This window comes from Megalobrama amblycephala, linkage group LG21, assembly GCF_018812025.1.
Source record: "Megalobrama amblycephala isolate DHTTF-2021 linkage group LG21, ASM1881202v1, whole genome shotgun sequence".
NCBI lineage: Eukaryota > Metazoa > Chordata > Actinopteri > Cypriniformes > Xenocyprididae > Megalobrama > Megalobrama amblycephala.
The window spans coordinates 16639894-16666471 of NC_063064.1; the positions used below are offsets into that span (position 1 = coordinate 16639894).

The 26578-nt window shown below is 35.6% G+C and overlaps 1 protein-coding gene across 16 annotated transcripts in view; it reads left to right on the forward strand.

The window, feature by feature from the left end:
- Nucleotides 1–26578, forward strand: part of ppfia4 (PTPRF interacting protein alpha 4) — a 131437-nt gene that overhangs the window by 51846 nt on the left and 53013 nt on the right. For 14 of the 16 annotated variants that reach the window (XM_048171893.1, XM_048171887.1, XM_048171888.1 and 11 more), the window contains 3 exons: nucleotides 19875–19976; nucleotides 21082–21246; nucleotides 25118–25192. In XM_048171893.1, coding sequence (XP_048027850.1) covers nucleotides 19875–19976; nucleotides 21082–21246; nucleotides 25118–25192 — 342 coding nt within the window. Of the gene's footprint in view, nucleotides 1–2609; nucleotides 2881–19874; nucleotides 19977–21081; nucleotides 21247–24770; nucleotides 24880–25117; nucleotides 25193–26578 lie in introns of those variants that run through there. The other 2 variants (XM_048171898.1, XM_048171899.1) reach the window with 2 other exon arrangements.

Sequence of the window (26578 nt, forward strand, 5' to 3'; positions counted from 1 at the left end):
TGTCACTTTCAATTTTACTTTTCACTTTCATATGATTACAGAATCAAGAAGTTGCTATGAAGTATTATTTTAATTTTTTGAAATATTTTTGTCATGTTGAATTTACTATCTTGTCATATTGTTATTTCTGTCTTTAAATCAAATATTGTGATATCACCCTGCTCCCTGATATCGGCATCAGCCAAAAAAAAAAAGAAAGAAAAGAAAACATATGTGACCCGTGCTGGCAAAATAAGTCGGAATGCGCATGATCTAATTTCGAGCTGCAGGCAAAACAAGTGAAAAATGTCAATTTTGTTCGAAATTGAGTTTTTCACAAAAATGAGTTCATTAATCCCTCGTCTAACGATCCCAATGCTCCAAATAGCATTTAAACATCTAAAAGTATCTTTATAAAAACGATAAAAAATGCCGTTTTTTTTTTCTGCTTCGCTTCTCGACTACTAGCATTTCCCTCAGCACAAGTTTGGTATCGTTTTAAAGCTCAGCATTCCAACTTTGTGAATATTCATAGCGAATTCTTGATGACATGAGTCTGAACCAATGAAATGTGATTTTTAAACTCATGCTAATGTAAACAAAACAATCTTACTCGCACTGATTGACAGATCCGAAGCGTGCAGACAAAGACGCCTTTCAGCATTTCAAAAAATCTGTCTTGGCGAGTATTCACGCAAACATTATTTATTAAGTCTTAAGTGAATGTTTGGTTAACTCTTGGGGAACAACATCTGATGTGTAACATTTGTATTAGATCCGTTTGGTACAGTAGATATTAATACATTTCATTAATGTTAATCAAACAATTGTGGAATCATGGGGAAGAAAGTTGAATATATATTTTTTTCCAATAGATATCGGTTTTGACTTGGTTTGTGCCAAATTTGGTGGTATTACCAGGGATTTTAAGGTATGGTTGCTAGGTAATTTTGTTTTAGAACCCTCAGAAAACTTTAACTCGATTTTTCTCAAAATTGACTTTGCTGACTCTATCGACTTCAAACAGGTGTAGCTCATTTTTTGTCAGATTCCAACAAATCATACATCATTTTGAAGGTTTTTTATTAGAGAATGTGACAATAACAAAAACTCATTTTTGAAAATTTGCTCATTGCGACTCATTTTGCCAGCACGGGTCACAAATAGATAGATAGATACACTGTAAAAAAAATTCCGTAGTTTTTACAAAATAATTTTGGCAGCTGTGGTTGCCAGAATAATTTTGTAAAAAATACAGAAAAACTGTGTAAACATTTACAGAACAAACTGTAAATTTTACAGTATAAATCTGTAATTTAAGAAAATTTGAATGTAAACCAATAAAGTCAACAATGCACACTACTACTAAAATCTGTTTTGTACCTTTAACATATACTGACAAGCATCATAATAATGCAGATGTTAAAAGAGAAAGCCACATGAAGAATCAGAGTTCATCACAAGCAGCTTTTCCACAAGCTGAAGTATATATACTAATATAAAGAAGGTGCAAAGAGTCATTCACGCAAACGCAAAACACCATCATGGTAATCCACAACACTTAAATAATGCAATAAACATTCACTAAACAACAGAAGAAAAAACCCTAATGTACATGACTGATAACAAGAACTATTAAGAAACATGATTATTTAAACAAAATACTTTCAAATGTGGAGTGTCACACAGGGAATTGTGGGAACATCAGTTTACAGATTTTGACTGTAAATTATACATTGATTTTGTCTTTTTTACTTATAATAATTGTAAAATTTACATAAAATTGCATAAATGTCTGGTTAGATTGCATAAATGTCTGGTTACAGTTTTTCCCTGTATATAATACGGAAACTTAATGTTAACCTATTTACAATTTTTTTTCCGTAGTGTTTTTACAATATTTTACTGTTAAAATCACATTCATTTTTTACAGTGTAGATAGATAGACAGACAGACTAGCTGTCAATAGAAAAAGATAATTATGGTTATTATCTTGATATCTGATGTTTTTATGAGCTGAATAAAAATCATAAGATCAAATTATCTGAAGTTAATATTTTATCTTAAAAACCATTTTGTAAAAGTGATGTTTCATTAGAAAATATTGTTTATTTTTGAATATTGTGGTTCTTAAATTAAGCCTGAACACTGTCAGGTTAAACACCAATGCCTCATATGCTAGTCACGTATCTTTTTTCATTGGCTCATCTGCTCTTATTGGACAAATGTAAAAGGGCTGCATGACAAAGATGGTTGTCAACCCGCAAATAACTGGTCAGAATAGAGTATCTCTTCCATGGGAATGTTTTGATAAAGCCATTACAAGGTTTGGATGCCCATGACTGGTGGGCTGATGTCTGAACTCTTTCTGACTCCATGTAACCTCACATGTCATGCCAGTAAACACTCTATCAAAACTGTCTGTTTGTGCCCCTCCCGTCCTCATTCTGTTGCCTCTCTCTCCTCCAAAACATCTCTATCTTTATCCTGTCACTTGCTCTATTTCCTTCTCTGTTTGCACTGTGTAGCATCCTCTTTTTTTTTTTTGCTACACTCTCTCTCCAACCCCCCCCCCCCCCCATGTCTCTCTCTGTCTTTCTTTTCGTTTCCATGTGGGTCTCAGTCCGAAGAGTTGTGTATCGCTGTCTGCTAAGCAGAGCCGGCATCGAATACTTTAATTTATTCTCTAGCTTACTGTCATCCATCAGGGATTTAGAGACAGAGGGAGAGTTCTGTTCTCTCTCTGTCTCTCTCTTTCTTTTTCCACCCTCCCCTTCTCTCCTCGCTGCGGGGGGCTCGCAGATCCAAACCAGGTTCTGATATGATTCTTGCGAGATGAACCTCACCTCTCCGAAGATCCAACTAAACAATGGGATCTACTTTAGCACATACATGTATCAGGTAGGTGAGGGGCTGTGACCCATCCTGCCATTGGCTGGCTGTTTAAACATGTGCAAGGTACTCCTCAATGGTGCGTCAGCTGTCCAAGGTGTTTCTTGTGAGAGCCTTTTGCCTACATGGGAATTCTTGTGCGGAGTCATCCTGAAAGTAAATCGCAGAGGGAACGCGGACTAAGTGGCTGTTTGACTTGCTTACATTGCAGGTTTATGGCGCATTAATTAACTCAAAGCCGGGAAACAGGCCACTCTCAGTGGCGTATTTAAACTTTAGTGTGTGTGTAGACGCGCATATGTGTTTGTTGCTTGTTTGAAGTGTTTTGTGTAGAGGTATTTATGTTTGTATTGTTTCCCTGTAAAGGGTTAAACAATATAAATTTGCTTGAGAAGTTAATAAGACTTGAATTTGTTTGTGTTTCATACCCAGTTGGCAAATAGTTGTTTTAAGCATAAACCTAACTAAATTATTTAAGGTTTATACATGAAAGAGACATAAACTCAACATTAATATCTTATGCAGTTTTCCTTTTAAAGTAAATTTATCTTGTTTTAAGGATGCTTAGATGTTTAGATGTACTAAAAAAAAAAACAAAAAAAAATATATATATATATATATATATATATATATATATATATATATATATATATATATATATTAACTGTTTTCATGTGTTTTTCTTGTCATTTTGCATATTTTAAGTAATAATTAAAATGCAAAGGAAATGTTGCAAATAACTATACACACACACATACACACACATACTGTAACTATTTTCATATAGTTATTGTCGTATTTTCATATTTTAAGTAATAAGTAAAATATATATGATTCTTTATAATATATGATTCTTTTTTTTGTCTTATAAATATATTTTAACTAATAATGTATTTTAACTAATTTTATTTATATTATCTCCTCTATTATCTCCTCTGTTTTATGATAGTGAAAGCATATATATTTTATAAATTATTTGATATAAGTATATATATTTTCAGGATTTGATTTTTGTTTGATTTGTTTACAGTTATGCTCAACTTGGGGATTTGATGGCTTTATTTAAAATGCCCTTTTGAGTGTCTGTACACACAGCTGTCTCCATCACAGTGTTGGCAGATCCACATTTAGGCCCAGTACAGTGCCATCTTTTAGTATCCAGCACGTGTGTTATCACTAATTAAACACTCGCTGTTGTCTTTGGTACTGTTCTGCTAAATGATAACTGTTTGTATGTGTGTGTTGATTGTATGCGTAGACAGTGTTTGCAGTTGGTCATTTCGTTCTTGCGTCTTTACCCTTCTATAGCCGCCCTTACACTGCACTGGTGTTGCATTACTTGTCATACACAGCTGAAAACAAGATACATACTGGATGGATACCAGCTGTCTTATCTGTTTACTTATTAAAAAGATACATTTTTGAAAATGGACATAACTACTTTAAAATTCACATTTTCATTATGGGTGTGTATAATTTACAAAGTACAGTCAAGTTATGTTTACCACAGGCTTTTTTTTACACATAAATGGAAAGACCCCATTATAAACCCTATAGGAAAATCTTGAAGGAACCAGCGGTGAATTAGTCTCTTGGGCTCTGACGTCATACTTGCACCGCTATATTTGTGGAAAAAAATTAAACATAATTAGTTTATGCATTATTTTAATTTAACTGAAATTGTCCGATAATAGGGGGGTAACCAAGATGGTCTATAAAAACGTAACTTAGAAAGTAAAGATTTTGCTGAGATTGGAATTTGTGACCTTAATTGTATCTTTTACTTAGTTGATAGTTTATTTTATGATCTTTTCTTGCAAAACTTTGACATTTAATAGCCAAATTAAAAATCCTATAAAAATGTCTCCGCTTTGAATTATTTACATTTGAAGGTAGTTTTGGATCATGCTATGGCTCTAATGGGCTAAGCCACAAATGTCATTCATGTCTAGTGATGCCCCTGGTGGTATGATACTTGTATATAATGTGCAACTATCATAATAGCTTGACTATAAATCTCAATGCTGCATATTTCTCTACATAGAGACGCAGTGTCCTGTTCCAAGATGCATTCTGAAGCACTTACTGCAGTGAACTCCTTGAGCTTTTTCTGTCACCTGAATCCCCAGAGAGAGAGAGAGAGCGATTTGGAGGGACTCCAAACCAGGTTTCTTGAGACAGAAACATTCGTTTTGTTTTTTAATAATGAGTAATACATGATTGAAGCTATTTTGGGTTGAGACACCGCAGAGAACAAGAGAAGAAGCGATAGAGGAGTTGAGCTGATGTGAAAGTTGTTGGGGAGAACTAACTTTGGTTCTGTCAGGAGGTGTCGACACTGTCTTTTGTGTTCTCTTGTGTATCTGATGATGGATATTCTCTATATCTCACCAAAGGCACTTTTAAGCTTGTCAGAAACGGAGCGTCTGTGATGCATGAAAGAACCAAACTCAAGACAACTCTGGAAGAGCTGATGGTGTGGATGTGAAGGGTCCCTTGGTCATGTTATGTCACATCACCTTAAAGTTACACTTTCAGTATTGGAGGCTCAGTTCAACTCTTGTTATATCCTTCTCCAAAATCCTCTCAGGCTAGCTAGCTGTATCTGTCGTATCTGTATGTATTTTCCTGCCGAATGTGAGCCTGTGAGTTTCATCTCATTCTCGGTGAGCCTAATGACTGTGCTGGACATTACTGGAGTTCAGCATGACACCTTTTAAAACTTACTGATGGCAGACCTTTGAATGGTTGTGTAATTGCACTAATTGTTGTGACTACAATAGCATATGGGCCTGCTTTCCAGATATCTTTTTAAAATACTGTTAAAACAAATGTGTAGAAAAAAGATTAGTAATGCATGTATTGATGAATGTAATATTTAATTACAACTATTATGATGTGCAGATAAACAAATACGATGACCTTAAAATAATTCTCAAACTGATTTTTATATAATACAATCATGTCATGTGTTGTGTTGTCTCTGTATAATGCATAGGAGAGATGAGTAGTCAGGCAATGTTCTGTTTGAAAACAGAAAACATTCTTTATTAATCCGCCAAGATGCCTGTCTTGGAAAATGCAAATATGTGTTAAGTATTGTATTAAGTATGTCTCATTTGAGTTTGGATTCAATCTTCTATATTTTTGTGTATTTACACTCATCTGTTTGAATTTCTTCATAATATTGTAAATTAAAAGCATTGGCTGATAAGTTATACAACTTTAAAAACATACAATTCTAAAAAAAAAGTTTTGTGTATTTGTAATAAAGAATTAGTTCACTTTCAAATAAAAATTACCCCAAGCTTTACTCGCCCTCAAGCCATCCTAGTTGTACAGTATATGACTTTGTTCTTTTTGATGGACACAATCAGAGTTTATTAATAAATATCCTGACGCATACAAGCTTTATAATGGCAGTATATTCAGCATACGGAAGAAGCTTAACTGACGCGACGTCATTTCCGTTTTTTCCGTAAGTTCAATGTGGTAGGTGGTCTGGCGGAAAGAAGAAAGAAGAAAGTCATATACATCTAGGATGGCTTGAGGGTGTGTAAAGCTTGGGGTAATTTTCATTTTGAAAGTGAACTAATCTTTTGATATCATTTTAATGATACTGAATTTAAAAAATACATGCCAATAAAATAAAATCACCACAATTTTATTTAAAAGTAACACTCTAAAATTGGACAGTAAATATATTAAAGGTGATAGAGAGGATTTTTTCGTCGACTGAGAATCCAAAGACTGTTAGTGAGTTTTTGAAATGAGCACATGCGTAAGAACAACCCCCCTCCTTCACAGCTATTTCAAAGGAACGCCTCCCAAAACTCGTGCACGAGTACTGGAACACGAGTGTTTACCACCGGCATTCGCTGTGTCGTGTTTGTGGATTCATTATGTCGGACTCACCGCAGGTAACTCATAATCTGCAGTTGTTACTCCTGTCTTCTGACAAAAACATTGCATGCGGCGCCTGTGGAGTGTGGAAAGTTACTGGAGCGCGCAGCCGCGCTCGTCTCTCACAAGGAACGTCACGGCAGTGATTGACAAGCCAGAGACCCAATCGTTTAAGCGATGATCGCGTAAACGATTGGCTGATGTTTTTAAGGCCCTACCTCGTGCACAGATGATGTATATTAATATTATTCCTTTCAGCGCACCTAATAAATAGTCTTTTATCAGTTAGTAAAGACAGTTTCAAGTAATATTGCAAAAATGTGTAAAACAAAACATCCTCTTTAGCACCTTTAATATTAAATATCAATATATTATTCTTTATTCACTTCTATGCAACAGAATCAGATTTATTTTTTGACCAATTATCCAAATAATGTATAGTCCCACAAAGCTAATGTTATCAAAGCATGTGAGCAGCGTTGCCCAACACGGCTATACCACACCATGTTACAGCACAGTAAGGCGTTTGCAAACAGAAACAAGTATAAAAATTTCATGTCTGCGCATTATTTGAGCGGACTTTGCTGTTCCAATGAGCATGAGCGGCACATGAATGGAGCGTTCGCATGGGCCGTGAGCCGAGTGCACGTGCATAGAGCGAAATATTGAGCGAAGTGACACACCGTGCAGTAATAATGGCTAGAACGAGAGTAAAACCTGAGCTCTGAACTCTCCGGGGCAGGGTGCCATTTTTCTTTTTCGGCCCAAAAATTTTCTGACGATAATTTTCGGTGGGCCGAAATTTCGGTGCATCCCTAGTTTGACTGTGTAAATGTGGCCTCTTTGTGTGATTTCTCTGTTCTTATCTTCTCGGTCTCTCTCAGTAATCTCTGCTTTGGGCTGTTGGATCAGCACCGGTCCCACTGAGCCGTGTCCCTGTGTCTGTGATACACTTCAGTAAATGTGTATTCTGGCACTTTGTCAACTCAGCTTTTGTTGTCTTTGCTCCTAATTAAATTTATGTAAGACTGATTCAAACTTGTGGTCCTGTGCCAAAACCTTTTTTCACTTATCAGGTTCCTGCCTCTTCTGACATTTTAGAGCTGCACATAATTCTGTATGTCTCATTTTTTAATAAAAAATAGAAAAAAAAGAAGACGTTTTTGGCAGATCTCTAAATGAATGAATAACAGAGCTGCATGAATGTTTTTAAACATTTCTGATGCGTTGACTTGTTTAGTGTAATGTTGCTGCTGGCTTCAGTGGGCAAGTGACATGGCAAACACATAAAGTTATATGAAGGATGATATACAATCAGCAAAATAAACCAGACCAGTGATCGATCGATCAATCAGTCAATCATTCATTCAGTCAGTCAATCCTTCAGATCAATCAATCAATCCTTCAGTGAACTTAAATTGAAACTTAAACTATTTATACTATGGGGCTGCTGAATGCTTGATTCTGATTGACTGACGAACGTTCTAAAGTGTGCAATTATTTTTGAGGAAACGCATGGCTAGTTAGGAGTTACAGGGAGGTCTTGACCGCATTACAGTTCCATATCACTTCACCAAATTATTTCAGTTATTTCAAAGGTCCAACGGTCAACAACAGCAAAAGAACCAAAACCCACACAAATAGATTTAATAAATAATAATAAAAGATTTATTATCTATGGAAAGCACGCTCTCTTTCTCCTGCTCTCACTCCCATACAAATGCACATGCATACAGTACAGAAACACACTCACACACACAGAAACATACACACGCATAGAAACTTATTGTCAGCGCTGGTGACTTTATCAATACAACTAAAAATCTACATGACATTTCTCAGTATGAAGATAGAAACGTTGTTGTTCTTGAAGCAGCTGTGCTATTAGTAGAAATGCTGCTGCTGAACACTGTTGAGAGACACAGACTCAGGTAATTCACACACACTTAAGCAAACAATCAATCTTTCTCCCTCTCTCACTCTCTCTAACTGCATTAGTCTGCATATGAGTGGCTCAGGCCTCTGTTACAGCTCTAAAAGGATGTTTTGGAATTAGAAATGGAGGCTTGGGATATTCCTTACTAACTGACTACACTGTAAGAAAAAATACATAGTAGAAAAAAAATGCCAGTACTTGTTCGTTAAGTTTACAAAAATTTCCTTCATCCTTAAAACAGAACACAATGCAATGCATAATTAAAAAAAAAAGTGTAGTATCTAAATAAAGAAAGAAATAGACATGAAATACTGATTTGAGATATTTTTTTTTTTTATGTGATAAGAAAGAGACAAGAACGAGAATGATATGACACATTACAATATAGTGCATCTGTGTGGGAAATTGGTTGCTTGGGACAACAGTAATCCAGATTTTACTGCAGAATGCAGCGAATGACCAATCAGAATCAAGTATTCCAGAGAGCCGTGTTATTATTTGATTTAAAAGAAAAAAAGAAAAAAAAATGCTGGGTTGTTTCATCCGATATTTGGGTCAAATATGGACAAACCCAACCACTGGTTTATATTTTTTTAAATTAAATTTTTAATAATTTTTTTATTTTTTAATTAAATTTTTGTCCATGTTTGGGTCAAATATGGACAAAAAATTTATATAAAAAAAATTTGATTACAACACAGCATTTTTGTAGTTGTGCAGTTGTTAGGGAGTAGTGTAGTAATGCCAAAGGCTGGTCTCTGTTTCTAACACACACAAAGTTCAGGAAGGCATCGCTCTCTGCCGCATTGGCAAGGGTGACGACAGCGAATGTGTTCGAGCCATCGTTGCCATGGTACTGATATCACACCACAGAGGGAAGTGGAGGTGCTGAAAACACTAATCTGTATTTACATATGCATCCTGTATTCTGATCAGCTGAGTCTCTTTAGTATATGTTGAATTAGATCAGTTGTGATTCTTTGTGTTTTCTGATACTTTATCCATAAATCTGCATTCAGATATGAGACTGGAGGCCCATTTGAAATTTTAAATTAAAATGTCTGCAAACACAGTGGATATTATGGTGTAACAGTCCATAGACATGCTTCAGACAGGTTTAGCCATTGTAAGTCTTTAACCCTCTTTAATTCATTGCAATTTGCAAAAGGCAAAAAAATAAAGAATGATTGCTACCATGACTGGTATTTTTATTAGTTTTTTTTTTCACAACAGCTACATTGCCTTGTCTTATAATTAAAGTAATGCATATCTACATATATGAATAATAATTTGAAGCATATAGTACAGTGAACATAGCCTGTATTTGACCGAAATTCCAGAATTGTCAGCAAGCTGATTATCTAGATGGTGCAGTGAATGTTTATTTTGTTGTCAATAAATGAGACGCTAAATATAATTTTGGCTTAATAAGATTTTCCCAAAAATAGGCAAGAATATACCTGATGTCCTCCATGATTCTTGTTCTTTCCAACAACAAAGCACTTGAATGTGACAAGCTTGTAATCATGACTTAAGAAGTGGAAAGTAGGAAATTTCCGATAGCACATGAAAGCAACATAAGACACACGGGTGTAAGTGTGGAAATAAGTTTGAATACTTGAAAATGTGATTCTGATGTTATATTGAGAGGATCGAATAGTGTTACCAAATCTTGTAACTAGTAAAGTCTTTAAATGACTTTCAATTATATGGTAATCTTGAATGGCTATACAGGTAAATACTAATTTTATCCCTAGAAATTGTTCATTTATAGTACTTAGTAAAAAGATGCCATTAAACAAATATTTAAAATATACTGTCTTTATGTTGTTTCTACATTAATTTGGAGATTCAAAGTGAAAATATATTTAAATTGCAAATTTTCATGTTTTCAGGTGTAATTAATCGCGTTTAATTACAGAAAAATGTGCGATTAATTAGGTAAATTTTTAATCGATTGACAGCAATAGTATTCATTCATACATTCATTTGTTTATTTATTTGTGCGTTGCACATATTTATTATAAATTATTAAATATACTGTTGGTATAAAATTTGTGATATTTTGATTTGAGTGGAAACAGTCTGCAGTTAGACTAGTAAACTATTAATTAGGTGGAAGAAATGTTTATTGTGATCTTATATTTATTATTACTAGATCAAATTTTGTCTATTATTATATTGCTGTTGCTGCCATTTTTTAAAAGCAATAAGCCACAGACGATGCATTACAGGTATTTCACCACATCTCTGCTTCATGTCACACCGTTGTACCCATGGTACACTGTAACACATGACCTTGAGTCACTTATTGATTTATTCTGTCCTTCAGTGACATTTTGTAGTTTTTCTGCAGATTCAGGTTTGATTTTACTCCATATTGTCACCTATGTTGCCAGTGATTAATAAGGTTCCTGTGACCTTGACCTGGAATGAAGTCTTTATGGAGGCTATCATTAGCCCACATTTGACCAATCAGGGAGGAAAGTGACATTTTCTATACATATTTTGCATGTTTTAATTTAACTACTGCAGTGATGAGTGATTGGTGTAATGTTCACATTGGTTTGTCAGTGAAACCATCTGTGCTGCTAGCAGTTGATGGAGCGTTGCCTTTACTCTCACTTTTTCGATTCACATTTCATATGTGCGCTGTCATAACTGAGCTGGCATGAGTTGTCAGAGACTGAGCAAAGTGATAGAAACTGGTCATTTTTATAATTTAGCTTGATTTTATAAAGTGTGAGAATGAAATCTCTTTTTGAAATGATTGATGAAGGGATCTGTGAATCTGCAGGACGTTGGTTTCTGAGTAAATATGAATTATTTCTAGAGTGCCTTGATCAATCAGCATGCTTTGGGATTAAGATTAACTCATTAAATGGCAACCTTTAAGCCTAGCCCCTTGCCTCTGCTTCACTTGTTCCAGTGCCCATAAGCATCCTGTCAGTGTTTTAGCAACCGCTGTCCAAACCTCACATGATTGATTCCAGTCCTGGAGGGCATGACCCTAATCTGTCCTGATCCCACAGGAGATGCCATGTTTTAGAGGAATCAATCCATTAGCAGCTAATTGAGCACCAGGTTCTGCATATTTTCCAACAATTCCCTCTTTGCATTGAGCCAAGGGGAAGATGAGCCAAAAAGAGCAGCTGTAGTATGAAATAAACCAACATCAGTCCTTTATAACCCATCAACACCAAGCCAAGAGATTCAGTCTGCTATTTGTACTCTGAAATGCCTACTGGAGATGGACCGTCAGAGTGTGTAGTTGTTTAAAGTGATATATATGCAAAATACATTAAGAATTAAAAAAAGGAAGCAAAATCGAATGAATGCAATGATTTTAATGTCATTAATGATACATTTATTTTATGATTGTTCCTGCAACTTGCAAATATGGTGGTTTTAATAGTGCCTTTGGTGTTTTAGCAAAATGTGATTCATTTCCATGAATTAGTTCATTGAATCAAATCAGTTGATTCTTATTCAGCAATTCACTTGTCTAAAAAATGCAATTATTTTTAGCTGTATCACTCTATTCAAGCACACTTTGCTAACAGGGTCTATATTGAAAAGATAGACCTTGTGTTTCCTGTGCTATTACAGCAAGTATGATCAAATTTCACATGCTTTCCAACATGTAAACAAGCTAATGAAAGAAGACGCCCACTAAGCAAAATGAAGATGGAATAGATTACTAGTATGATCTGACCGTCTGTGCATTGTGCCAGACAGCCATCTCACAGATATCTTGAGGTGATTAATTAAAGCTAATAGCTTTCTTCCCTAGATTTCTTCCATCACATCTCCAGACGTATTCACTTATTCAATTAGATTACTGTTAGATTTTGGATAATTTTTTTAATTAAAAGAAATCATGTTGATTTCGAAGTAGACACATGCCGATATTTGGTAATACGATATCACGATAATGAATATGCACGATATTGTTATCGTGGGAACTTCAAAATACAGTGAATAATTATTACAAATTATTAACATTTTTATAATACATTTTAAGAATACTTTCCCCATCAACCGTATAAAATGCACAAAACCGCTGTATTCTGCGTCAAAGGGACACACTCTCAGATGTAAACAAGCCCAGCGTGCATGAGAAGCACATGGTGGAATGAGTGAAGGAGTGAGTGAATGAAAGTCAGCGTTCACTCTCTGACAGCAGAGGACGCTGATCGAACAGCAGAAATGCAGCGGTTACCCCGGAAACCTGAACAGTAATTAAAATGCTTCAAATAGTCTTTGTATTAGTTTTGTATTCGTAATGTTGTTCATCACGTTACAAAATACTTAATACTTATAGACTTTATAGGCTATTTATTTTCAAACTGGACTACAACATGCCCTATAATGATTGGAAATGTTCTGATTATTTGTTATTGTTCAGTAACACTTAGTGACATAAGGCTTCATTAGTTAACATGTTAATTCATTATTACCAAACTGGCAATGAAAAATACTAATAAAGCATTTATTAATCTTAGTTAATGTTAATTTCTTAGTTTAATAACGTTACTAAAATTAAGTTTTAACTACTATTTAATGGACCTGAGCTAAAACTAACAATGATCAGCTGTATTTTTTTAACTAACATTAACAAAAAATAATACCTTCCGTAACAAATGTAGCTATTGCTCATTCTTAATCTTAGTTAATGCAAGAACTAACGTTAAATAACGACATTATTGTAAAGTGTCACCTGTTGTTCTTTATAATTCTTTTGCGCTTTAATCTGTTTGAAGCATTTTACTTCATAATTTTTTTGTGTATTGTATTTAATTGTTCTTTTTATTATAAGAAAAAGAGTTCTATTGTGCTATGTATACTATAACACTTTTTTGCAACTTTTTTCGATATCGTGATAATACTGTATACCATGATGAAAGCTTCAGCAATTATTGCAACATGAAAATTTGATACCGTCACATGCCTATTTCTAAGTTGTCATCTTATTTGCTAGCTCCCACAATATTTGTTTACATTTGCATACATTTACATTTGCATCTTACACTGATTCATGGTTAAAACATCATCATATTTTTTTATTGGAGAAAGGTCACTAATGATGTACGAAAACCCAAAGGACATATTTGTTGCCCATTACCCTGATTTAGTTTATTTATCTGCATTCTGTCTGGTTATTAAATATGCAATATGCATCTGATGTTCATTGTTGGTTAAATCATTTCCATGTAAAAAAAAAATGGGTTATTTATAATGGGCTGGTTTTTGCGAGTGATTATCTTTTTGTTCTGCATGTAAATGCACTCGTTGAGCAGGAAGGCTTGACTGAGCAGTCTCAGTCAACAACAGAGAGCGGCTAAAGAAGAACAGATGTTTGGTGTTATTTGTGAAGCCTTTCTTGTCAACATGTTTCTTTATACATGTATAAGACATTGAACATTGTTATGGATTTAGGGTAGGTAGACTAAGAGAAATCGGCTTACAGTAAGCATGTCTGGTGGAGGTAGGGAAAAAAGTTTAAAGCTTTTTGTGGCAGGTCCGGATGAGCGTCTGTGGAGCATTTATGAAAGTCCCCTGACTTTGCACTGACTTGATTTATTTTATTTTATTTTATTTTATTTTATTTTATTTTATTTTATTTTATTTTATTTTATTTTATTTTATTTTATTTTATTTTATTTTATTTTATTTTATTTTATTATTTTATTTTATTTTATTTATATTTCAAGGTCATATGAGTTAAGAAGCATGAATCACTTTTAACTACTAACCATGTCAGGTGTCAAATCAACAATACCGTTAAATCTGTTGTACACTACGGAAGCCATTTTTGGCATATTGAAAAGTCTCTATAATGTGTGTGTGAGTGTTGTCTGTTGGTGCTTGTAGTAATGCAGACTGCAGTATGACTTAATCCTGTGCTCAGAAACGCTGCTGTATTTGGCAATATTCCTTCCATTCCTTAATCCCAAGGCTTTTACCAACCAAACACAGAGAAATCCCTGGAGCTGTCTGAGCTCAACACTGCTCACCTGCCGACAACCGTCTCACAAGGTCACACTGCTGGCCGACACATTGTGGATTTTTCTCTCTTTTATCAGTGCAGCACATTTTGACATTTTAGAAACCTCTTAGTGAGTTTACCTGCCGTGCAAAACATTGTCTTGATTTGAAAAGATCAAGTATTTTACCATAGAAAAGTTTTAAAAAATGGTTTATAGAAATAACAGAAAAATAAAAGAAAAATATAGGTTAAGTTTGTATCCAGTATTTTAAGAGCTAATAGGGATTAACAGTTGTCTTGCTATCACCAGACCAAGCTCAACTTAAAATTAAACATTGGTCTGATGAGTTTGCTATGTATTTTCTACTGCACAAGAGGCGTGATCAACGAGCATTATTCACGCAATTGGATAGTCCTTCAACCAATCAGATCAACGATCCGGGTGACGTACTTTTGCAGAGCGATGCGAAAACTCCAGGCTTAGTTTGTATTGGTTTGTAGCATTGATCATCGGTTTGCAGAAGCAGCAATGGCATCGAGCGATTTTTGCAGGTTGTGCAACAAAACATGAAAGTGAGTGATATTTACACCCAGTCGAGCGATTTGTTTGCTAAACTAAAGAAGTCATTTAGCATCGTTGAGAGGTTAAAAGGAATTGGATTGACGGTTGTGCGAGAGACGTCATCGTGTTATACCCGCCCAGAGCCATAGAAAGAGCTCTGTACCCGCCAATAGCGAGTAAGGTGGATAAGCCAGTCTGTGATTGGTTCCCGCAAAAGTGTAACAGATGCAGCAGAAATGAATGTACGGGTTTCCAGACTGAGTTGCCGGGCGAAATCAAATCGCCGGCAGATCAGGCTGGGTTTACCCAGTCTAGATTAACAGTGTTCTGTTCTCATGAGACAGTGCTCACACCTCATGTTATCACCTCATGAAAACACAACTATAAATTCACTGTTTTTACATGATAGATGTCCATAAAAATGACCTGTAATTAGCAGTGTTCCTTTCCTGTGCTGCCATTTTTTCTTTCTTGAAAATGGAAAACGGTGATTATGCCAGTCTTATAATTTTCTTTGTTGATGAAATGGTTTTAAAACACACAGTGAAGTTAACTGTGGTACCTACATTGAAGCATAAATGAAGAAAGTGTTCCCAGAGGCTCAGCCTATGAATTATATCTCAGTTGGACTGATTTGCTTTTCATATATAACCTGAAGAGTTTTAGTGCTTATAAATGGGATATAGTTATCACAGCTGTTGCAAATGTTTAACAGCAGTAGGGCTAGAAGTGTATGAATGCCATTTAGGCTGCATATATATGCACAGTATATTGGTACCATATCCGTTATCAGCCAATATTGGGTATTTCATGCCCATTTCCTCTATTTTTAGGGGGAAAGCTTTAAGAACACCATTAAATGTAATCCTTGTCAAATCCAAAATTAATAAACAGTTTTTTAAACTGTTGTAACTGCTTAAATTAACTTGTAGCATTAAAAAGATTTTAATTTTTGAGACAAAATGCAGATTTTTACAGAATGACCATTTTTTGGTATTATTACATTACTCATTTTCAGTGTGGAAAATTTCTATGAATGCTAAATCTGATTTCAGAAGTGTTTGTGCCACATTGCAGTTTGAAATATTATTTTTGTAAAGACTCATTTATTGCATTAATAGTTTTTGGGTTGACTTCAAGAGCTGAAAAGTTTATTGCAACCACTTTTAAGCAGAACCACAAGTTCTAGATGAAAAAAAGTAAGTCGACTACTAACTGGGGGGATTTCAGCTTTTCACGCTCACAAGTCACAATACAAATATAATCCAGGGCTTCAAATGCAAAACCTCAGCACAGAAAATCCTCTTGTGTTACTTCTATAGTTGGGAGACACAATTTACCTTTGAATTCAGCACTGCAATCTCTAATGACAAACCCCAAATGCATGTTTTCAATTCCTTTTTGTTTATTCTCAAACATTTATTGAGGAGCCAAGACAGATTGAAATAGAATTGCTTTCTTTGATACAATGTGTTTTTTAGTGTCATTTTTTTTCACCCATGCCCTGCTATATCAGAGAAGTGCTTTGGTTTTTCAGAGGCTGTTGCACTGATTGAAAGAGGCGGGAAGATCCAACATCTGTTTGTGGATTTGAACTTGCTTTCTGCCTATTCCTCCACTCCTGTGAGAAAAAAAAAAAAATCAAATGAACGCACTGACCCATTTTCCGTTTCCTCTTCCCCCTCCCGGTCCTTTCTGCCCCTACATTTCAGTCAAGCAGCATTATTCAGAAAGCAGAAAAACAGCACACTAACACAATGTGTGGACTTGAAAGTATTCATTTAGCATGGCAATCATAGCTGACCCAATAGCCTGAATACAGTGTGTTAATATAAACTCATGCTGCTTCTGAAATCGCTTATTATATAACAGGTACTACATTTGGTTTGAAACTTACTTTGCAACCGTTAAAAAGTACTTGAATGTGTGTAGTATGAATGAAATTTGGACGTACTACATTCACTATGTTGTCATTGTCATGTGACATACGGCGTCAGTTGCGTCACTTCACTTCCATTCACAAATCCTCTCCCGTGGCCTCATAGGATAGTAAAGTGTCCATCGAATGTGCACTTCAGAATCCGAGCACTTTTTGCCTATTATGAATACTATGAATTCATACTTCTTGGCTCACATGCCTTTTTTTCACCTGCTATATAGTATTTTTCAAAATATCAATCCACAGAAGAAGGAAAGCCATTCAGGTTTGTAAACAGAATTTTCATTTTTGGGTGAACTATCCCTTTTATGAAAGCTTCTATGATCACATGACCCTAGGTGGTGCTTTTTTGTAATTTATTTTGAAAGCTTATATTATTTTATATGATTGAAACCCATGCACGCTAGGATTGTTATTGCTCCGCCATAGCAAAAGAATTTCATATCCCCCTGTTGCCGCTCAGCAAGGATGACAGTTCTCCTGTTCATTTCACCATCTGTGGAAAATCCATGTGACCCTTTATTCAGCCCCCTAGTATTTTGTGCACTTGAATTAAAGAGCGTATGAATGCATGCATGTCGAAACAGGAGGGGGTGTTGACATGCTTCAACAGTGCCCTGAAAGTTTCCCAAAAGACCACTAGGAACAGCTGGGTTAACTGGGACTAGTGCCAGAGGCCCAGCCAGGGCACTTCGCAGAACAGAGCAATTGAGCCACGCAAGACTGCAGCCCGGATGCCGGCGGGACTGAGAGGCAAAGAGCCCAAATCAGAATGTCGCTGCCTTCATGCTGCTAGAGAAATGGACAGTGTTAATGTTAATGGAATGTAATGCGTAATGTGGCTGATGTTCTGTTACAGATCCATCTCATCGTCAAGATACAAGGTTTTTGTTGATTTTAATGACCGTTCTGTTATATTAAAGGGTTAGTGCACCCAAAAATTAAAATTTTGTTATTAATTACTTATGTCGTTCCACACCCTTAAGACCATCGTTCATCTTTGAACACAAATTAAGATCATTTTGATAAAATCCGATGGCTCAGTGAATCCTGCAGTGCCAGCAAGACAATTAACACTTTCACATGCTCAGAAAGCTACTAAAGACAGGTACTTAAAACAGTTCATGTGACTACAGGGGTTCAACCTTAATGTTATGAAGCAATGAGAATGCTTTTTGTGCACCAAAAAAAAACAAAATAACGACTTTATTCAACAATATCTAGTGAGGGGTGATTTCAAAACACTGCTACCTGAAGCTTCGAAGCTTTTGAATCTTTTGTTTCGAATCAGTGGTTTGGAGTGCGTATCAAACTGCCAAAGTCACACCCCCAAGTTTTGAAATTTCCAAACACTTATGATGTAACGAAGCCTCATTTACTGAAATCATGTGACTTTGGTAGTTTGATACACGCTCCGAACCACTGATTCGAAACAAAAGATTCAAAAGCTTCGAAGCTTCTTGAAGCAGTGTTTTGAAATCAGCCATCACTAGATATTGTTGAATGAAGTTGTTATTTTTTATTTTTTTTTGGTGCACAAATAGTATTCTCCTTGCTTCATATTCAGATTTTATGAAAAATATCTTAATTTGTGTTCCGAAGATGAACGAAGGTCTTACGGGTGTGGAACGACAATGGTAATTAATGACAGAATTTTCATTTTTGAGTGAACTAACCCTTTAACTATTTTAAAGTGTACAGTGAATTAGTATGAAAATCTTGAACCTATTCCAATATCTGTGTGGGGAAATTTTTTGCCCTCACACAAAATTTCCTATCTCACAGATTCCTGTTGAAATGATGGATTTCGTCAGTGCAGTGGTAAATGTGACTGCACTTTAAGGTTCACTCTACAGAAATGGTTTTGGTTATGATGTCGTGACCATGAGTGCATTTACATTTGAGAGCTCACATTTACACATCATTACCTATTTAGTACTCACAAACTTCATGATAAATGGTCAGCAGAGCCAACTATTCCAGTAAGAATAAAGCAGCAGTCATTTACTTACTGTATACTGTAGAGGTCTTAAAGATATAGTAGCAAAAACAAAACACTTTACAATTATAATGTTCATCATGCAAATTAACATTATATTTGTTTATTTGTTGCAGAGTAATTGTAAGTTCACCACAAATAAGCAGTTTTTACAAGGATATTTTGTTTCATAACCAGAATTAGGAAGGGTACAATAAAAAATGATAAAAATAAAAAAAGAGAATACAATAAATAAATGAATGGCTGGTGTTTTGGCGTTTTTGCTGACTGAATGTCCAACTCACACCACAGAAAATGAGTGATATCCATCTGTGTGGTCCTGTGTTCAAAATGTGTGGCCCTGGTCAACAAAAGGCCAGTAATTGTGGGAACAGGACTTGAAGCTTCACTAACTCTGGAGCTCTATGGGCTATGACCATTCATTCTCATTGCCTCATGAGGAGACTGTAAAGCTAGATTAGTAAATAGCGTACATTATTAAATGTGACTATTTGAAAGAGTTATTATCATTCCATGAGCAGATCTGTATAGATCTGGAAGAATAGTCATGAATAAAAGTAAAAAATGTCAAACCACAGCGTTGTGTATTAGTTTGGTGTAACAGATGCATATTAGTGTGAATTATTTATATTGAACGAAATAATTAATCTCCCTCCTTTCTCTTTCTCCTGACAGGAGTTTGCTACCCTGACTAAGGAGCTGAATTTGTGTCGAGAGCAGCTTCTAGAAAAAGAGGAGGAGATATCCGAGCTTAAAGCAGAGAGGAATAATACCAGGGTGAGTATGTGTGTGCGTTAAGGTGACCAGACATCCCAATACATTCGGGACAGTACAGCAGTACAAGCTTGTGTTTTGTCCCAGTATTTTATTTTAGCTTTTGTTTATTTTAGATTAAGTTTCTGTCTGTAAGATTTCTTTGATTGATAGATAGATAGATAGATAGATAGATAGATAGATAGATAGATAGATAGATAGATAGATAGATAGATAGATAGATAGATAGATAGATAGATAGATAGATAGATTGATTGATTGATTGATTGATTGATTGATTGAGCTTTGACATCAATTACATTTTAAAATATATTTAAAATAGATATATTTCAAATTCTAATAATATCTCACAATATTACTGTTTTTATCCTATTTTTGATCAAATAAATGCAGCCCTGGTGAGCATAAGAGACTTAAAAAACATAAAATAAAAATCATACTGAGCTTAAACTGTTGAATGGTAGTAGTGTCTGTGCTAGGGACTGTAAAATAACTATTTTTAATAGTCAACTAGTTCTCCTGAAAAGTAGTAAGTGGGTAAATGTTTATGTAAATGCTTCACTTATGTAAATGACTTGCCATACATCATGCAGCATCAGCGGTCTTTATGTTTCTGGCAAGGCCAGTGCTGCTAGATTGTATGAATGGAGAGGATGTTCACACAGCTGAGGTGATGCGGGTGACAAATGGAAGTGTGCATATCTCCATTGCCAGATTCATGCTGCTGCATTGTCATGAACAATGTAAAAGATGTCCATTCGCTTGTAGACTCTGTCAGCCTCAGGGCGATTTGCAAGATTTTTTTTTTTTTATTTGTAAGCACCCCAGATGAACTCAGACCATCTGATGTTGCAGTGTCAGCTAAATTTGCTTATGACATGCATTTCCAATGCAAAGCACCCAAAATTCACTTTATTTTCACACTTGTGTGATTTTAATAATGGATTGGGCTGTTACATGCTACTGTACAAGGCTAATAAAGTAGTTCGTGACAAGAAATTTTCTTCCTGTAAGTGTAACCATGTATAGAATAAGCTCAACTGAAGTTATGTGGATGGATGTGCTAGTATGCGCTTGGGTGTTCCTGCATCTTTATGTTGTTCTATAGCTTCTTTTGGAGCACTTGGAGTGTCTGGTGTCTCGTCACGAGCGTTCGCTGAGGATGACTGTGGTGAAGAGGCAGGCTCCTCCGCCATCCGGGGTGTCTAGTGAGGTGGAAGTGCTCAAAGCTTTGAAATCCCTCTTCGAGCATCATAAGGCCCTGGATGAAAAAGTGAGACACTTTAAATTCATATTGTCTTCTTATAACATAATTTTTTTTTAAAGTTTTTACTTTGTTTAATGTGTAATGTTGCTGTTTGAGCATGAAAATGGTCTGCAAATTTACAAAGCACAATGTTCACTTAAAAGGCAGTTATTTTCTATATCAGTAAGCAGTTTTTCTGAACTCCCTGAAACACCTTGATTGTAGTCTTAAGTTTTCTTCCAGGAAAATACGTGTCACACTATCCCTCATTTAAATAATTCCCACTGAAATCATATGCCAAATAAAGGGGCCAAAGCTTATTGAGTCCCATTAGTAGTAATGTTGCCAAAAATATTGATATTTCAATATGTATCGATACTGAAATATCTTAAACTATTCTAATACTCCTTTTCTGCTGTATAGATACACCGATACCAGCTGTGCATTCTCTCTCTCTCTTCTCTCCGATGGTGAATTGACACACACACGTGCCTACTCTCTCACTCACTCATGGCCTGAATTTCGATGCGGGGTTGCGGTTATATTGCATATAATTTTACTAATTTCCGCAGGTTTCGCACACACTCCAAAAGTGCTAGCACCACTGATCTATTGGTGTACACCTCTCAAACAGCTTGTGAATACCAAATTGAGTTCTTTTTCATGGCTTATTGGGCTTAAACAGTCAAATGCACACAACATTATGTCAAAATGCCCATCTTGGCAAGTATTCAGGTAAAAACAGTCAGTGTTGGAACGTAAATAGTTGTGAAAGAAAACACGTTGTGTAATAGTATATTGGATCCGTGCATAAGCTCTTAAAGTGACAGTAGCCTATTATACTTGCTGCTTAATCAAAGAACAAAAGACAAAAAGAAAATCACTCACTGCTCTTGACTGAATAACTTTTGTAACTTTAATTATAAGCATTAATCTGTATTTAATTTTTACAATGAAGATTATCCAGTGTTATTTTACATTTATTTATTTTCTGTAGTATTTCTTAACTGAATATTGCTGTTAGACCCACCTGAAAAACTTAAATCCTGTTTATTTCATTTGTCCCTTTATTCTACAGGTGCTGGTCATATAATTAGAATATCGTGAAAAAGTTCATTTTTTTATTGTAAATTATTTTAAAAAATTAAACTTTCGTTTATACTAGATTCCCTACATGTAAAGTCAAACATTTCAAAAGTTTTTTTTTTTTTTTTTTTTTTTTTTATTTGTTGATTAGAGCGTACAGCTCATGAAAGTCCAAAATCCAATATCTCAAAATATTAGAATATTTACATTTGAGTTTCATTAAATGACCATCCCTACAGTATAAATTCCGGGTATCTCTTGTTCTTTGAAACCACATTAATGGGGAAGACTGCTGACTTGGCAGTGGTCCAGGAGACAATCATTGACACCCTCCACAAAGAGAGTAAATCACAGATGGTCATTACTGAATCTGGTGGCTGTTTACAGAGTGATGTATCAAAGCATATTAAATGCAAATTTGACTAGAAGGAAGAAATTGGGTAGGCAAAGGTGCACAAGCAACAGGGATGACCACAAGCTTGAGAATACTGTCAAGTAAAGCCAATTCAGACACTTGGGAGAGCTTCACAATAAGCCAAATGAAGCCGGAGTCAGCGCATCAAGAGTCACCACACTCAGACATCTTCAGGAAAAGGACTACCAAGCCACTTCTGAAACAGAAACAACGTCAGAAGCATCTTACCTGGGCTCAGGAGAAAAAGAACTGGACAGTGAACAGTGGTCGAAAGTCCTCTTTTCAGATAAAAGTAATTTTTGCATTTCATGTTGAAATCATGGTCCCAGAGTCTGAAGGAAGACTGGAGAGGCACAGAATCCAAGCTGCTTGAAGTCTAGTCGGAAGTTTCTGAATTCAGTAATGATTTGGGGGGCCGTGACATCTGCTGGTGTTGGTCCATTGTGTTTTATCAAGTGCAAAGTCAATGCAGCCATCTTCCAGGAGATTTTGGAGCACTTTATGCTTCCATCTGCTGACAAGCTTTATGGAGGTGCTGATTTCCTTTTCCAGCAGGACTTTAGCACCTGCCCACAGTGCAAAAAACACTTCCAAGTGGTTTGCTGACCATGATATTACTGTGTTTTATTGGCCAGCCAACATGCCTGACCCCTGAATCTATGGGATATTTTCAAGAGAAAGATGAGAAACATTCGATCCAACAATATACAAATGATCTGAAGGCTCAATAATGCCTCAGCAGTGCCACAGGCTGATCACTTCCATGCCACACTTCACTGATGCTGTAATTTGTGCTAGGAGCAAGTCATTGCTGTAATATGTGCTGCCGACCAAGTATTGAGTGTACAAATGAACATACTTTAAAAAAACTTGAACTTTTCTGTTTTGAAAATCCATTTTTTGATTGATCTTAGGAAATATTCTAATATTTTAAGATACTGGATTTTGGACTTTCATGAGCTGTACGCTCTAATCATCAAAATTAAAAAAAAAAAAAAACTTTGAAATGTTTTACTTTACATGTAGGGAATCTAGAATAAATGAAAGTTTCATTTTTAAAAATAATTTACAATAAAAAAATGAACTTTTTCACGATGTTCTAATTATATGACCAGCACCTGTATTGTATTTATATTACTTTTTTTTTTTTTTTTTTTGTAAATTTAGTTCAGTTTCAAATAAAGCCTCCCCTGTGCTGTGTGTAAGCTATTACAGCAAAATTATCAAAAAAATTATGAGATAATAATTAAAATATCTATATAACAGTTTTCCAATTCCAGTATCGTGAAAACACTAATTAATAGTGTGCTGAAACTTGTGGTTATAGTTAGGGTGTGACATTTCTGAAACATGCTCGAAGTGGTTGGACCAATCACAACACACTGATTCAGCCAACCAATCAGAGCAAACTGTGTTTCCAGAAGGAGGAGCTTTCTTTGAGTCAAGAGGCTTGTTCGAATTCATGCAGCACTGCACAGACTGATCGGTTGAATTGAAACAGTGCATGGCGGTTAGAAATTTTGGCCGACTTGAGACAGCGCTGACACCACGTGACTGTGACATATGACATCAAAGTACCGTGAGAGCGATTCGAGAGCATCGGCTGAGTCAGCCTACACAGCTTCTCGAGAGTGGCTGCACAAGCTTTGATGACGACACAGCTGTTCCACGATTGGTCGGATTCACCGCATGACAACAATTACGTGTGTTTCATGTTTATTCTCACACCTTCAGTTCCACTAATGTTCACAAATCTGTATTTCTATAACAGTTAAGTTAAGTTTAACAGCTCTTTTCATGTAGTTGTGATGCGGTATTGTGTCATGCTTATCAAAATAAAACAAAAAAAAAACCCATAGACCCCACTTCATTGGTATTTAAATAGTATAGGCTTATATTGAATGTTATAGAACTATATTGAACAAACAGACATTGTATTAAGTAGTACATAAAGTACTGAATGTATCACTGCTGTGATAAAGTATGCAAACACAGTGCAATCATCATTACGGGAAGCATAAAGTGTCCGACTTCACTTCTTTATTTTCAGCTCCTCCCCAACGAGTGGCAACTCTCGCCTATCGGTTGCATCCAGCCGCAGCCCATGTCGAACACACCTAAGAACTAAACAGAGCCTTACTGACAGTCTGGGAAGAGAGGTGCAGAAAAATAAAGTGTTCTTTGAACATTCAAGCCTGAAAACCTATTCAAGTAGACCCCGAAAACAAAATCAAGACTTTGTAAAAGGGCATAAAAGGTCCTCTTTAATGTTTTTGTGAAGTCATTATGAGCGTGTAACATTAGTGGTAGTTGAAGTGGAATATATTAGATGCTGACAGGGCTTTGTTGGCACGTGTAAATTTGGCAATTAAAATCTTTTGTTTTTCATTTGCACAGGTGCGTGAAAGGTTACGTGTGGCTCTTGAAAGGGTGACTACATTAGAAGGACAGCTGGCAGCTGCCAGTCAGGAGGTACGTGTATTGTGCGTGTGTGTATGTGCTTACGCTCTGGTATGGATTTGCTGATCTCATTAACATCTGTCCAATGAGCACCTGCCCCCTGATGTCAACCCGTGCAGGAAATGCACGCTGTCTGTTTCCATCACTCACATGCCACTGAGAGTTCAAGCAAAGCGAATGCACTTGACATACCGTAGATTTACACTGATAAGTAAAAGCATTGACAACACAATTACTCACTGCACTTCATTTCAGTGCATTCTGTTTTTTTTTTTTAGCTTAAACGGATTATTGAATGTGGTTTTTGCTTAGAATAATTCATGGGCCCTGATTGGTTTCTATATAACATCACACTTTTTTGTTGTTGTTGTTAATGCATGTTGTTCATTAATTGATGATTTGTGGATTTGAGAATAAAACAAAATATACATTTTTACATATCAATCATACTCATTATTTGTAACTTACATTTTAATATTTCAATGATTAACTACTTTTTTTTTTTTTTTTTTTACACAAAATGCCCATCATCTAGTTTTAGCAGTAGTTTCTCTTCATTTACCCTGAGAATATATTTTAGATGCTATTTGCAGTAACTGCCTGTGTCAATTACTACAGCTGCTTCAGAGACCTTGTGCAAACTATGCGACCATCAACAACACTATCCAGTGTCAGCATCATAAAATCTAGTTCACCCGAAAGTTTCGTCATCAAAAAATGTTGACTACAAAAATGATAAGAGAACATTGAAAATATCTTCATTTGTGTTAAATGAACAAAAGGCTTTTGGGTTTGGAACATTTTTGGTGAACAATCTTGTTAATGTTTAATTTAAAAGCTTAAGTAGGAGGTATATACTGACTTTATAGTGGAAAAATACATATGAAACGTAAAATACATTTAAAAAGTGCTGCAGGCCTTAATGACCCAGTTATACACTCCACCACTGAATAAATCTTCACATCATTCATAACTGTCTAATACGGGTTGGTCAGCATGTGTGAACACACTGACAAAAAAGCTATTTTTTTCATCATCCACTGAGTAAGAAGAGTCTTTGGCTGCAGCCCGCACTGCAGAGGCGGGATGAGAAGTGGCCTCTGGGTGTCATGATGCTGCATTTAGACCAACGGGAAGATTTTATGCTGTCTCAGTACAAACAGGACCTAATGCTGCAAAGGGAACAAAGGAAGTGGTCAGTGTTGGGGAACCTACTTGGAAACTCTCAAGCTACAAGCTAATCATATTTTGAATAAGGTTAACTACAGTCAAGCTACCCACCTTATTTTTACATGAGAGCATTTTTAATTTGAGTGTTTAAGGCTTCTGCTTCGGTCTGTTATGCTGCTTGATATTGCAAACTGTTATTTTTTCTATTTATTATCATAATCATAACCA